We start from the raw sequence: 15,080 nt of genomic DNA on the forward strand, positions 1-15,080 counted from the left end.
TCTCCACAGTGGAGATTCCTCATCTGGAATCCGTGTAGAGCCTGCTGGGCCGATGGGTGTTTCTTGAAGGGATCTGTGGATGGTCTTGAGCGAGACACGGAACGTGTGCTGGGGCACAGTGTGTCATCTGGGTCAGCGTCTCACTTCAGTCCCATTCTGAGGACTGGCCGGTGGGGTGTCCTGAGTGCACTGTTTTTCAGTCTTGATCCCTCGTTGCCTCCAACAATTACTTGTAGAGAACCTGAACTCCTTGTGCCAGGTGGCTGTGCGTAAGAAAGACCTCTGCCCTCCCTGCACATATGCCCCCGTAGGGTGGAAGCAGGGTGGCCTCGTGGGTTGTGACATATGCAGTTTCCAAGTGTGTCTCTCAGAAAGGTTCTGCAGTTGGATACTCTGCTGTATCCGTCTTGATAGTCTTGATAACTTTGAACAAAGGATCCCCTCCCCTGCTATGTTTTTATTTTGCAGTGAGCCTGGCTCACTGTGTAGCCAGGCCCGGGATGGAGCAAGGGGCCAGGATGCGCATGAAACAGCTAACTACACACTCTTCTTAAATCATTACGGATTTTGGTAGTGCTCTGGGGGACTTAGGATGCTGCTGTGATAGAGGATACAAGAGGGACCAACCCCAGGGCCTTCTGAGAACCTGACACTTGGTTGGAGATGTGAGTCTGGAGCATCCAAGGGCAGTAATTTAACCAGAGGCAAGCTGAAGTTTAGCTTTGTTTTCATGTATTTAACAATATACGTATTTACAAGGTTGTCTGGCCGGCTCGGTCAGTAGAGCGTGCAACTCTTGATCTCAGAGTCGTGAGTTCAAGCCCCACGTTGGGCATGGAGCCTACTTAAAAATATATTTACAATGTTTGTTTTGATTTCTCGGACTCAAAAGTATTTTGAGAGAGAGTATATGTTTTTTTAAACTTTTGGGTGTTTCAATACCCTTCTCCATCTTCTTAAAAACAAATTCTTTTTCTTGTCTGATTGCACTGGCTCAGTGCTTTAGTACAGGGCTGAACAGGAGTTTTGAGAACAGACCTCCTTGCTTTGTTGCAGATCGTAGGGAAAAGCGTCCCGTCTTTCACCCTGGAGTGCAGTGTTTTCTGTGGGCTTCCTGTAGATTTCACCGTCTTTATTCAGTTTCTGCTTTCATCGTGCTGTGGTCTGAGAAAAGTGGTGGGATTTAGTACAGTTTAGCAGTAGATACACAAGTGTTCAGAAAGTTACTCACTGCATGTTCTGTGGAAATGTTGCAGGACAGTTTCAAACCCCTCCTCTTCTCCCGGGGTTGGGATTCTCATTAACACACGCTCTCGGGAGGACTGCAGAAAACCAGGCCTCCTAACATTTCACAGAAGGATGCTTACGTGGGCCGAACTTCTCGCCAGAATATCATCTGTCTACAAAGTGCTACATTTCAAACCCCAAGACGAAGTCCTCTGAAAACCTGCCGGGTCACTCCACACTGGGCGGGTTGTAGGAGCAGAGTCAGGTTGAAGGAGCACCTGGAAAGTTCAGCACTGTCTCAGGAAAAATGAGGTTGGCAAGCGGTGTTCTTGGTGTCGTGACCAGAGCCGTTTTCCTCTGGTTCGGACCCACAGTGTGAGCTTCCTGCCACGGCTCTAACAAATCACACATTCAGTGACTTAAAACAGCCGATTTCTTTAAAAGTTCTGGAGGTCAGAGGCCCAAAACCAAAGTGCTGGTGAGGCTATGTTCTTTTCCGAGAGCCTAATGGAGAATGTGTTCCCTTATCTTTTCTGGTCTCTGGAAGCCACTCAAATTCCTTGCCCCCACCATCCCCCTCCGTCCTCCCTGCCAGGAGCGCGGCGTCTGCCCATCTCTGAGGACCTCCGCCCTCTGCCTCCCTCTTGTGAGGCCCTTGTGAGGACCTTGGGACCCCGGGGAACCCAGGGTCATCCTCACCTTGGAGCGTTAATCACTTCACAAAGTCCCTTTTGCTATAGGAGGTGACGTATTCTGGTCCCCGTGATTAGGGTGTGTGCGCGGTTAGAATGCCTTCATGCCGCCCGCCACACCTTTCCCACTTTGCTTTATAATGTGGGGTTGAAGTGGGGTGGAAATCCTGCGAACCGGGTCTGCTGTGTAGACTCCCCTGACAGTAGAACCTGCTCACCAAAGAGGCTGCCCGAGGGAGACGGGGTCTTGCCCCTTCCTGTCCCTGTCACTGCTGGCAGCTTTGAGACCTCCATCTGTGAATCACAGCCTACCTTGACACACTTCTTTCCCTGGGGGTTACTATAGTTTTTTCCTTTTTCTCTGGTTGCAGTGAACGTTTTGCAAGAATTCACAGACAAGCTTCATTTTTCACCTTAATAAATGAAATGACATGTCCTTTATTATTTTTTTAAAAAGATTTTATTTTTTTAAAAAGGTTTTATTTATTTATTTGACAGAGATCACAGCAGGAAGAGAGGCAGAGAGAGGAAGGGAAGCAGGCTCCCTGCTGAGCAGAGAGCCCTATGCGGGCTGGATCCCAGGACCCTGAGATCCTGACCTGAGCCAGGGCAGAGGCTCAGCTGACTGAGCCCCCGCACGCCCGCACGTCCTCCGTGAGGGCTGCTTACGGGACGTTTATCTGAACACAGGGCAGGCCAGGGAGCTGGAGGTCCAATCCCCCACCCAGTCCTAGGGCAGACTTCTGAATCTAGTGGTTTATGGAAGCTTAGGATTCGTTATTAATCCATATTAAGCAAAAAAGTATATCATCATTATTTTCAATAGTTTATTAAATTTATTCCATAAATCTTTTTAAAAACATTGTTCGTGAAGGAAGAGGCGACGCCGGAATCTGGACGTGGCGCGAGCGGCCGGAGCGCCTTGGCTGTCCGGTCCCACCCGTTAAGGGTATTAAGGGTTTTCAGGTCTGTCCCAGGGCGTCCCACAAACTACTCCACCGTTTCTCAGTGAAAACAGGAATTCCGTTGCCTTCGGGACACCGGGCACTTCATACTGCAAAGCCCCCGGGGGACGCATCAGATCCCGCTCCGGCCCACAGAGCGCGCCCCGGCGGACTTCAGGGCTGCTCCGCCCCAACCCTTCCGGGCCAGGGGCCTGGGACCGGGTTTGCGACCTCCAGCGGGGGGTCGGGCAGGGGCGGGGCCTCCGGGGCAAAGGTCGCCGCAGCCCCCGCGCTCCCCGGCCTCCCACGCGGTGACGTCACTGTGGCGGGTCTTTATTCTTAAAGAGCGCGGGGCCACGGTGACCTCGACCCCAGGCCTTCTGGTCCCGTCCGTTCTCGTCCCAGCTCCGACGAGGGGCGCTCCGCGGGGACACTGAGTCGGTACCGCCCGGCCCAGCAGAAGGACGCGGGCCGAGTGCCGAGGGGCGGGGAGACGCCGGACCCGCCGCGCCGGGAGCGGGTTCCGCGGGGAGCGCTCGTCCGGAGCGGGCGGGTCAGCCGTGTGTGTCCGGGCTGCGTGTCACTCAGGCGCAGAGGCGTGGTCTTGGAGAACTGTCCAATCAGGGTGACAGGGGCGGTTCTCGGAGAACAATCCGGGGCTCCAGGGTGGTGCCCGGAGAGCTAGCCAATCAAGGGCTTGGGTCCGGAGCCCTGCCCAATTAGGGGCCCCAGAGGCGGTCTCGGAAAACTATCCAGTCAGAGGCCCGGGGAGAGGGAGGTCCCCGAGCACCGTCCTATCAGGCGCGGGGGCGGGCGCGCTGGCGGCCGCGTGGACGTGGCTCTGGGCCGGCCAGGGCGCTCCAGAGCACCTGCCTCGCGCGGCCCCAGGTGTCCCGGGCGCGCCGCTCTCACCTGCCCGGCCCGTGGGGAGGACGCCCGGAAGCTCGGATCCGGGCCGGAGATGGTGAGTGAGCTCGGCCCGGGCCGAGACCGGGAGGGTCTGGCTCCAACCGGCCAGAACCGGCTTCCTGCGGCCGCGGGCCCGGGGGTCCCCCCTCCCGGGGTCCCGACCCCAGCCTCCGCCCTCGGCTGGGGCCTCGGGGACTCAGTCCCGGGCCGGCTCCTCCGCGAGGACAGCCTCGGGGCGTGGGGGGCGGGCGAGGAGCGCGCGAGGAGCGCGCGGAGACCTGCAGGGGCCCTGGGCTCGGGGGACCCCCTCGCAGGCCCTCGGCCCCAGGGGACCTCGGTTCTCGCTCCCGGAACCAGAGTCCGGCTGGACGCTGCGCCCAGGGCCCTGGCGGCCTCCTGCACGGCCCGCGCGGGGGGTGGGCGGCGCTCTTTGTCCGGGGGGCACTTCGGGGACGCCGGGGCGAGACGCCGAGGACGGGAGACCCCGCGGACGGGAGACCCCGCGGACGCGCGTCCGGCTGCGCCCCCTCGAGAAGCTCACTGAGCGCGGGCTCGGGGATGCGGAGCCGGCCCGCGCGTCTAGCGAACGGAGCGCGCGGCGAAGGTGGCTGTTCCCGGCGGCGAGGATTTCCGAGAACTGAGGAAAGGTCTTTAATGCCGTGTGTGAGACGTTTTCACAGCGTCCCCGCGCGGAGCGAGTTTCCGGGGTCAGTCCCCGAGTAGCGGCGCCTGCGGCCCGGGGCCCACCCGGGAAAGCCCCCTGGGGATGAGGACGACGCAGAGAGCGCGCGTCCCTCCCGACGAGGCCGCGGGCGAGTGGACCCTTGCCCCGAGCGCGCTGGGTCGGTCCTGGGTGGTCAGAGCCGGGGGGGCGGGGCGGGGGTGGCCGTCGATGGCCGAGTGGCCAGTGTGTTCTCCGCCGCGACGTGGGGACTCGTGACGTCGGGCAGCCCGGTCCGCTCTCCTCGGCGACACCCGGCTTCAGGCGTCGCTGCACTGGCTGGTGGCCGTGGGGGAGTTTTCTGGAAGACCGCAGGTCCGGCTTGGGGGTTGCTGTCTTAGTAACAGTCAGCGCCCCCCCCCCCCAAGAATGTGTGCCTTCTCTGCGTTTGTTTCCTTGTGCGCGTTACTCGCAGTGTTTTCAGATTTTTCCTTTTGGTTCTTCCGTAGCCTTCATTTTACTTATATAATACTAATGGAGTTTGGTTTGTACCGTGGAACGTGTTAGCTTCTTAAAAATGGTTTCCCAACTTACTGTTGCTGTTAATTAGGTCAGGAAGGGGGATCTGGGTGGCTCCGTCGGTGAAGCGTCTGCCTTTGGCTTGCGCTCCCAGGGTCCTGCGGTCAGAGCCTGCTTCTCCCTCTCCCTCTGCCTCTCCCCCGGCTTGTGCGCTCTCAGTCAAATAAATAAATAATTTATTTATTGAAAAATTTTTTAATTTATGTAGAATAAATTTAAATAAAAATTTATCTTAAAAGATTCAGTAATAAAATTGGGTTTATCCTAAAGTTTTATCCTGAATTCTTGCTAAAGATCTACTCTGTGACATCATCCTGTATGTACAGTTTTCAGAATTAGGCACAAAGGCAGGTGTTTCTGGTACTGTGCCTTTGTTATTTCCTGCTGGTGCTGATCGGATCTCTAGGATAATGTCGTCTAACACTGAGGTGCTGGGCAAACCTGATTTCTCCCAAATTGTTTTCGGGGAAACCGTGAGCTTCATACCATTTATACAGTGTTTGTTCCGTTTCCTTGGTTTTCCTTTATCAGTTATGTGTGTTAACTACCGTTGTTTCCCAATGGTAAGATTTTTTGTGTATGTGTTGAATTTTATGAAACATGTTTTTGGCAACTCTTAGGATGATTACAGGTTAATCATATAAATTGATTTCAGTGTTTTCTATTTTATAATAAAGTGTCAGCACAGGAACATGCTTATGACCTCGGTACGGTTGACACTTGCAAAGCAATCATCCGTGAGGTGAAGTCCGACCCTGGATGCAGACCTTTCACACAAGAAACCCCACTTGAGGGCGCCTGGGTGGCTCAGTGGGTTAAGCCGCTGCCTTCAGCTCAGGTCATGATCTCAGGGTCCTGGGATCGAGTCCCGCATCGGGCTCTCTGCTCAGCAGGGAGCCTGCTTCCCTCTCTCTCTCTCTCTCTCTGCCTGCCTCTCCATCTACTTGTGATCTCTCTCTGTCAAATAAATAAATAAAAAAAAAATCTTTAAAAAAAAAAAAAAAAAGAAACCCCACTTGACGTGATGCCCAGGGCAGGGCCCATCCCTCTCGGGAGGTAGCCGGCTTGTGGAGTCCGGAGGGGCTGATCTGCGTGTTTGTAGTTCTGCCTGTGCACTTCCCTGCACGCGGGTGTGTTGTACGCGGGTGTGTTGTTACATGGGTGCACTCACGTGTTTTTCTGAGCACTTAGGCACCCATTTGCATGCGACCTACACGGCTGCTTTGTGCTCTTTTACTCGGCCCTGTGGTTGGTCACTTGTCAGCAACAACACAGACGGATAAATGCACAAACACACACGTAGGTATATACAGACCCCCCGGTGCCCTCACTGGGGCACATTTTCCATAGTACTTATGTTTGATTTCCTTATTTATTTTCCTCCAAGAGAATTTAAATCCACAGGGTTCAGAACCTTTGTTGTGTTCAGTGCCGGTACGGGGACCTGTGTGACTGCAGCCTGAATGCGTTTTGGTCCACGAAAGAGCTAGAAGTCAGACGCACGGCTTTGCTGGGAGCAGGAGTGCGAGGGAGTAAGTGGCCAAGGGCTCTCCACAGTGCCCTGCAGACATCCGCGTCTCTTTTTACCACCGCGGGGGACGCCATCACAATAGCAAAAGCACCGTAAGGTGTGGGTCCAAGTGCGGGTGTTCGAGGACTGTGTTGTGCGTTCCCTCTGCTCTGATCCGGTATGCATATCTGCTTTGCAGAATCCCTAAGCACACATAAACTAATGTGCACAAAGCTTGTTTGCAAAGTCTTGCATATTTTGGATTCTCAGTGCGCATTTTTAATACAGATTTAGCTTATTTATTTGGCAGACAGCACAAGCAGGCAGAGCAGCAGGTGGAGGGAGACGGGGAAGCACGTTCCCCGCTGAGCAGGGAGCCCGGTGCGGGGCTCGATCCCAGGACCCTGGGATCATGACCTGAGCCGAAGGCAGACGCTTATGACTGAGCCACCCAGGCGCCCCCTCAATGCACATTTAAAAAATTAATATTGTGATCAAGTATTTGATGGTTTCGAGCTGGGTGTGTTGGGCGTCCCTGTCTCCTCCATCTGTGGGGGTTGCTAGAACAAAAATGCTGCAGATTTGGTGTCTGGTGAGGCCCTTCTTCCTGGTTCATGGACAGCGGTCTCCTCACAGTGCCTTCATGTGGCGGCCGGAGCGAGGGCGCCCTCATGAGGGCACTCGTCCCATTCATGAGGGCTGCAACCTTGTGACCTGATCCCCTCCCAGAGGCCCCACCTCCCAGTCCGGTCACATTGAAGTTAGCATTTAACATGAATTTTGGGGGGCACAGAAACATTCAGTCTCAAGCAGTTGAATGAACAGTTCGACAGTCTTGAACACCTTTCAGTTCAGAGGTGCGTGAGGAGGACTCTCGGGACCCAGCACGGAGTTGTGTTCACGGCTCTGATTATGACAGCGCAAGGGTGCAGAGCATAGTCAGCAGACAAGAAATGTCCTGAGGAGACCAGGGCAGAGCTCCAAGGGTCCCCTCCGGTGGCATCATGCGAGCTATGCTGAGTACTCCCGGCAGCCGGGCATGACGGCACATGGGCAGTATTCTATGAGGGAAGCTAATGAGAGACTCAGTTAGCAGGTCTTCTAATGGGGGCTGGTCCTGGAAAGCCCCTCTGCCTAGCACGGACCAGGATTCCAGACTCCCAGAAGGAAAGCTGGTCTTCAGCACAAGACATGGTTTGCAGAAAAAGACACAAGGGGCCTCACCTAGCAGCGTGGCCCCTCCCCAAAAGCACGTCCCTGTGAACCAGCCAAGGGCCAACCTTGGAAGCGGGACGTCATAAGGATAAGGACCCTCAGGCCTGTTCAGGTGTCACTTCTGAACAGCCCTGTGCCTTTGGCCCTTGGACAAGACCTTACAGCAACATCATCACCCGTAGTGCCCTTTGTAGCTGGGTGAGACCAAGCTAGGTATTGATTTTGGTTGTACCGTTAAGGGGGTCCTGGACTTGCCCCATTCAGTAAATCCCATTAACCAGAAAGGTAAAGGTCTTAGAATGTTAGGGGGCCTTGTCACAGTTTCTGTATTTCATTGGTGTCCATTCCCATAGGGCACAGCTCTGGCTGGAGGTTGCAGCTGACCCGAGCGTCTCCCAGGGGTAAGATGGTGTCCTGGTGGGATGTGCGTGAGGCAACCCGGTCAGCAGGCCCCCACGGTGGCCGATTTTAAGTAATTCAGTCTGGTGCTCGCTCGGAGGGACTGCCTGTGGCCGTCAGTGTCAGACACTTCGGTGCCCACGTCACTCGTTTGCCCACTTCGCCAGTGTGGATGGCGTCGGGGGGTGACGTGCGCAGAAAGAAGCAGACTGAAGGGCTCATCGGAGAACGAGGCCTTCCTCACTGGCCACTGTGAGAGACCCAGCTGGACCACCCCGACGTTTTCATCACCTAGGACCTCAGCCAAGTGTCCTAACTCTGCCGTCTTCCCAGAGTCAGAGTCCCGTTCCGGGTCAGTACGGTGTGCGCTAAGGCGGAAGCAGCCCACCGTGGGCCCCGTGGGGCGCGAGCTACAGTCAAGCTCAGGCAGTTGGGGATCAGCGCTCCCCGGATTACCAGGGGCCTTTCTTAGCAGCAGCAAAGCCCAGACACCGCACGGTCAGAAAGTTGTGTTCCGCGTTGTGTTCCAAGCCCCTGCTGTCCCGTGTCTGCATCCACACGAGCCGCAGCTGGGTGGTCGTCAGTCCGACGGTCAGCAGACACGGGGTTTCGGAATTGCTCTTGGATGAGCTGAAGACTTGCTCTTGGAGTTCCCAGAGTGTATCTCCAGGTGGGGATTGCTTGTCTCTTCATTGTTTCCCTCCTGTTTTGAACCTCTAGGAGGTAAAAACTCAGTTATCAATCAATCAATCAATCAATCAATCAGTAAGTCATTTGCTGCAGTGACCTCAGCTTATTTCTAAGGCTTCGAGTTTAAATACCACCCCCTGTACCGGTGGCACCAAGCAAGCAGGCCGGGTCCTGTCAGTACCTTTTCTCTCTACCCACGGGGATGGTCCCTCTGGCGTTTATGAAATCACACACGCACACCTGTGTCAGCTTTTATCTACACGCAAGTGGGATAGCCTGGGAGGTCATGCTGTCTGGACAGTAGATGAGGAGAGTCATGGAGGAAGCACTGTAGCTCACAGAGCATGGTTTAGCTGACTCAGGAACCTCCTGTTGGTCCCCGGGCCAGTGATAGGGGTTTCCTTGTTATTTCCTACTTTCCTATTTCATACTCCGTTGAATAGGTAGATTTTGGCATCAGAACATTGAATGACAGTATTGGCTGCTCATGGATGTCCAGGGGTTGAGGAATTAAACAAAAAAACCAACCGGTGTTTAAAGAAAGAATGCAGCTCAGTGGTTCCTGTGTTCTTAGGGGGGCAGTGGGGAGGGCTGACATGCTCATGTGCCCAAAAGGGGAGGGACACGGAAAGAAGCTGAGAGTATGGCCTGAAGGATGATGTATGGGGGGTGCTGCTTCTCCCTGGAACTTGATATGAGGGAGGGGTTCCTTTGTGGGAAGGCACTGCCTAATCCTTTATGTATTTTATAATCTTGGGCAAACTCACTGTCAGATATTTTTGACTTCAGTTAACTCTTTTGCAGGGTGGAAATTTTAACCTTATCCTCAAGGTCAGCAAGAATACTCTTACGTGGTTCTGATGGAAAGAGCTGTTTTGTCATCGTATTACATTTGCCGTGTGTGTGTGTGTGTGTGTGTGTGTGTGTAGGGCAGGTGCACGGAGACTTGGAAGCGTAGGGAATGCATGCATCGGAGTTCTCACGTCTGTGTCCTCTTTCCTGAGCTCTGATCTCTCATTAACTTTCCATCCCATTCCTGTATTACACAAATACATTAACAAGACTTCTTCCAAAGGAATTTTATCGTTGAGTTAGCAGAAACGGTCTGCGTATGGCCTGGAGTTCTGTAAGATGATGTAGTTATCTGGTCTCTGCTTAGGTGGAACCCATTAAGCCTCTTGGGTTTAGTGAGGAGAATGGAAGGAAAGGTTCCCAGTCCTTCAGTTTGTGCTTATTTCATAAAATCTCACCCAGGTTTGACCTGGGGCTTGACATGGCGCGTAGTGATGTCATATGTAATAAGGGAAGGAGTCGAAGTAGTTTGTGTCACAAGAGATCCATGGGTCTTAAAATGCCAACCTTAGTTTCATGGGCAGAGCATTTCTGTGACTTCTCAATGCGGTCTGAAACCTTTGGTTAAAGAAGGATGAGACTTGATTTCGTTGCTGTAAAAGTGTAAAGATAGGTTCCGTGGGTGGTGGAGCTATTAAATTTGTGAGGACGTGAGTGTGGACAGAGTAAGAGATCCGGTAAGTGAGTCATGGAGTAGATTTTAGGTGACCACAGCGTCTTATCTGAATTCCCTGTGAATCGAATCCTGTTGCTCAGTGAGTCTCAACTTTCCTTCTGCACATCTCTTGGGTGTTATAGGACTCAGTGGTCTTTGAGGATGTGGCCGTGGACTTCACCCTGGAGGAGTGGGCTTTGCTGGATTCTGCTCAGAGGAAGCTCTACAGAGAGGTGATGCTGGAAAACTTGAAAAACCTGGCCTCAGTGGGTAAGAATGACCTCATTCCTTCACTTAGTCACTTAGAGAACAAGCATTTTGTGCACATCAAGCCTTTTTCAGAATTTGAACTGTGGAAGGGCACCTGGGTGGCTCAGTCCTTAAGCGTCTGCCTTCGGCTCAGGTCATGATCCCAGGGTCCTGGGTTCAACCCCCGCATCACACTCCCTGCTCCTCGGGGGGGCCTGCTTCTCACTCTCCCACTCCCTCTGCTTGTGTTCCTGCTCTTGCTGTGTCTCTCTCTGTCAAATAAATAAAATCTTAAAAAAAAAAAAAAAGATTTGGACTGTGGAAAGGGAGTATAGTAGTCATAACCACCATAGAGCTAGAATCTGGTAGTTTCTGCATGAGGAGAATCTATATGGCTCCCATATGTGTCATCAGTGAATATAGATTTCATGGGTCATTAAGGAGCCCAGTGATGTTTATGTAATCATGTGAGAATTCTGTGTTTATGAGATTGCTTACCACCTTGACCCCTTGTACTTGTTATTTGTGAGGTCCTGACCCAGCTAAACCTCCTCAGTGTCATTTTGACCAACAGGTTCCTTCTTTCTTTAAACCTTGTTCCCTTTTTGCTTTCAGATGATGACACTCAGTTTAAAGCCAGTGGGTCAGTTTCTCAGCAGGATGTTTATGGGAATAAACTGTCCAAGGAACATAAAATAGCAGAGTTTACCAGAAATGATTCCTGGGCCTCTATTTTAGGGAAAATTTGGGAAGAACTTAGCACTGAAGATCAGCACACAAAGCAGGGGAGACATCTGAGGTGAGTTGCGCTCACAAGAGAAAGCAATATTCCGGGGTGGGGGGTTCTCAGTATGTCATGAAATTGAAAAAGCAAAGGAAACCCCTACAGGAGCCTAGATCAAATCTATTTACTCACAGGACTTTTAGAGAAAGATTTCCTTAATACGATGTTGATGTTGAGGGTTAAAAACATAGTTTAGTTGAAAACAGTTAGGAGGAAAAGCCACATTGAAGAAACATGGTTTTCGTAATTCCTATGGTTGAATCCTTTTCCGCGATACCTGTTTATTCTGCTTTATCAGGTAGGGTAGAAAGCCTACACATCCACTGAAATTGATGAAAATGTAATCTCAATACTTATTTGTAAATAGCAAGAAATCATTAATCAGACGGTTGGTGTTAATCTGCTTCTCGTTCTTCACAGAAATCACGTGGTAGAGAAACTCTCTGAAAGTAACAATCCATGTGGGGAAGGCTCCAGTAGGATTCCAGGTGGTAATCTGTATCAGAAGGCTGTTCCTGGAGTGAAAGAGTATGAGTGTAGTGCGTACGGAAAAGTCTCTGTACATCATTCCTCCCTCAAGAGCCACGTCGCCGTGCACACTGGGCACAAACCGTATCAGTGTCAGGAGTGCGGGCGGGCCTATAGTTGTTGGTCACACCTGCGAATGCATGCGAGGACCCACAACGGAGAGAGAACCTATGCATGTAAATTATGTGGAAAAACCTTTCCTCGTACTTCGTCCCTCAACCGGCACATAAGGATTCATACTGCCGAGAAGACTTACGAGTGTCAACAGTGTGGAAAAGCCTTCATCGACTTTTCTAGTCTTACCAGTCATGTGAGAACTCACACAGGAGAGAAACCCTATAAATGTAAGGAATGTGGGAAAGCTTTCAGTTACTCCTCAACTTTTCGAAGGCACATGATAACACACACGGGAGAGAAGCCCTATAAGTGTAAGGAATGTGGGGAAGCCTTTAGCTATTCCTCAACGTTTCGAAGACACATGATCTCACACACGGGGGAGACACCCCACAAATGTAAGGAATGTGGAGAAGCCTTCAGTTACTCCTCTGCATTTCGAAGGCACATGATAACGCACACGGGAGAGAAGCCCTATGAATGTAAACAGTGTGGGAAAACATTTATTTACCTGCAGTCCTTCCGGAGACACGAAAGGATTCACACCGGAGAGAAACCCTACGCATGCAGGCAATGTGGGAAAACCTTCATTTATCCCCAGTCCTTCCGAAGACATGAGAGGACTCACGGTGGAGAGAAACCCTACGAATGTAGCCAGTGTGGGAAAGCATTCAGCCATCCCTCGTCCTTCCGAGGACACATGAGAGTGCACACCGGAGAGAAACCTTACGAATGCAATCAGTGTGGGAAAACTTTCAACTGGCCCATATCCTTACGAAGACATATGAGGACACACATGAGGGAGAAACCCTATGAATGCAGACAGTGTGGGAAAGCCTTCAACTTGTCAGCTTGCTTTCGGGAACACGTGAGAATGCATCCTGGGGACAAATCGTATCAGTGCAAGCTTTGTGGGAAAGCGTTCTATTGCCACCTGTCCTTACAAAAACATATGAGGAGGCACACTGCAGAGAAACTCTACGAATGCAAGCAGTGTGGCAAAGCTTTCAGCTGGCCTGAACTCTTGCAGCAGCACGTGAGGACACACACTGCTGAGAAACCCTACGAGTGTAAGGAGTGTGGGAAAGTCTTCAAATGGCCCTCGTCTCTGCCAATACATATGCGAGTCCACACTGGAGAGAAGCCTTACGAGTGCAAGGCATGTGGGAAAGCCTTCACTTGTTCCTCGTCCTTAAGAAGACACATGAGGATACACACCACCGAGAGACACTACTTCGGGGATGCGGGAAACTCTCCCGCCGATGAATTCATGCCTCATGCGTCAGGAAATCCACACCAGGAGCGAAATCTTACCCAGCCTGTAAATGTGGTACCGCCTTTGTGATGACCTCATCAGAGTGGACCTGCGGGCCGTGTATCTCCAGTTCTTTTACAGATGAACAGTTAGGGGAGAACTAGCTCTGTGAGCTGTCATTCAGAATTTTGCAGGTGGTGTTTCTTTCCTACATTTCCATAAATAAACCTTCTATCTTTATGGCTTGTTGGACTCATGGGGATTTGAAGTGTGTTTTTATTATGTAAGTAGTTTTAATTTCTTTGTTCTTTGAATTCTTGAAGGGGTTTTTCTTATTTGTTGGGAGTTTCTCACTGAGTTAATGTGGCAGATACTGGATATCACCTCTTATACAGTTTCTGCCTTACTGAGAATCTATGTATTTTGGCCAGAGGAAACTTACTGCATTTTTTTTTTTTTTTTTACAAACAATTTGCAGAAATTTTTTATTATGCAGAGTTCTTCAAAAGCATGGTCTCCTGGGAATTGTTATTTTCAACCCTTTTTCTTTGCTCTTTGTCCTTGCTTGTGACTGGAAATTGGACAGTAGGCTTTTACTGAAGAGCTACTCCGTGACCTTGAGCTATAAGATACAGAATTGGAGGTGGGTCTTCTGGGTTGTGTTGTCAATGTGGGAACGTTGGGAACCATGTTTCCCTTTTATGATTATGTGGTCAAATTTACCAGTAGCCTAACTTGGCATGGGATTTCGAAGACAGAATTGAAGAAGCCATTTCTTTGTTCAGAGCCATGTTAAAGTGTGAGAGATGCAAAAGGGCTTTGGACCTCGGCCCGTTTTCCTGATCTTGGCCCTGCCAGTCAAGGGTATCATGAAAAAAATGCTGTGTGCTTGAGTCCCATTTTCTTCAGAGTTTTGTAGGCTTCCATGAGTATATCCGTGAGCTGTGTATCAAGGATCCACTTGTGTGGTCTTGCACTCCCAATTTGGATATTCCTGCCAACTCTGATGTGTTCTCTAGACCACTCATTTCGACTCAAGTTTAGTGCTCTTTGTTGCTATGATCCCCCCTTCTCCAGATTTTCCTGTTTGTGTATAAGGTCTAATTTGTCTTGTGAACACCTTATTTTCAATACTTCTAGTGACTCTGTGGTCCTGTTTCTACCACGAAAGCTACGGCGCTGCTACAGAGCCAAACAGCGCATGAGACTTCGCTAACCTGTTGCATTTTCAAGTGTGCTCATTCAGTCCTTCGTGCGACGAAAAGCACCTTCATGTATTAGATTTTGGGAGAGCTGAATGTTGTTCATATGGGCTTAACGCTTATGTTTTTTTATGTCCTCAAACACAGTATATATTTTATCATCAAGGAAAATCATTTGTAGTTATGTCTTGCATTTTCACATCACGCATGTATTTACCTTATTACTTTCCTAAGGGCTGCAGTAACAAAGGACCACAACTGAGCGGCTTAGGGCAACAGAAATTTTGGTCTGACAACTCTGAAGGTAGAAGTCCCAAATCAGAGTATTGGCCGGACCCTGCCTCCTCTTAAGGTGCTAGGGAAGGGTCTGTTCCAGCCCTCTCCTAACTTCTGGTAATTCATTGGCTTGTGGCAACGTAACTCATCTTCCCATTGCTTTCTGCATGCATGCGTGTTTATCTCTTCCCGTGGCATTCTTTTTATAAGGGCCACACACAGCCAAGTTAGGGCTCACCCGATTCCGATATCTCTGCCTCTACTTATATCTGTGATAGCACTCTTTCTAAATAAGGTCACATTCTAAGGTACTGGGGTTAGGACTTCAACTACAGATTT

At 51.0% G+C, this 15,080-nt stretch overlaps 1 protein-coding gene across 1 annotated transcript; it reads left to right on the forward strand.

Annotated features, from left to right (window-relative positions):
- The first annotated feature begins 3,772 nt into the window (after window positions 1-3,772).
- LOC116860783 (zinc finger protein 555-like) lies at window positions 3,773-13,425 on the forward strand. Its single transcript, XM_032847038.1, has 4 exons — window positions 3,773-3,827; window positions 10,477-10,603; window positions 11,198-11,381; window positions 11,787-13,425. The coding sequence occupies exons 1-4, from the start codon at window positions 3,825-3,827 to the stop codon at window positions 13,351-13,353; spliced, it is 1,881 nt and encodes a 626-aa protein (XP_032702929.1). The 5' UTR covers window positions 3,773-3,824; the 3' UTR covers window positions 13,354-13,425.
- Window positions 13,426-15,080: the final 1,655 nt, after the last annotated feature.

This window comes from Lontra canadensis, unplaced genomic scaffold (genome assembly GCF_010015895.1).
Source record: "Lontra canadensis isolate GAN:19392208 unplaced genomic scaffold, GSC_riverotter_1.0 scaffold184, whole genome shotgun sequence".
NCBI lineage: Eukaryota > Metazoa > Chordata > Mammalia > Carnivora > Mustelidae > Lontra > Lontra canadensis.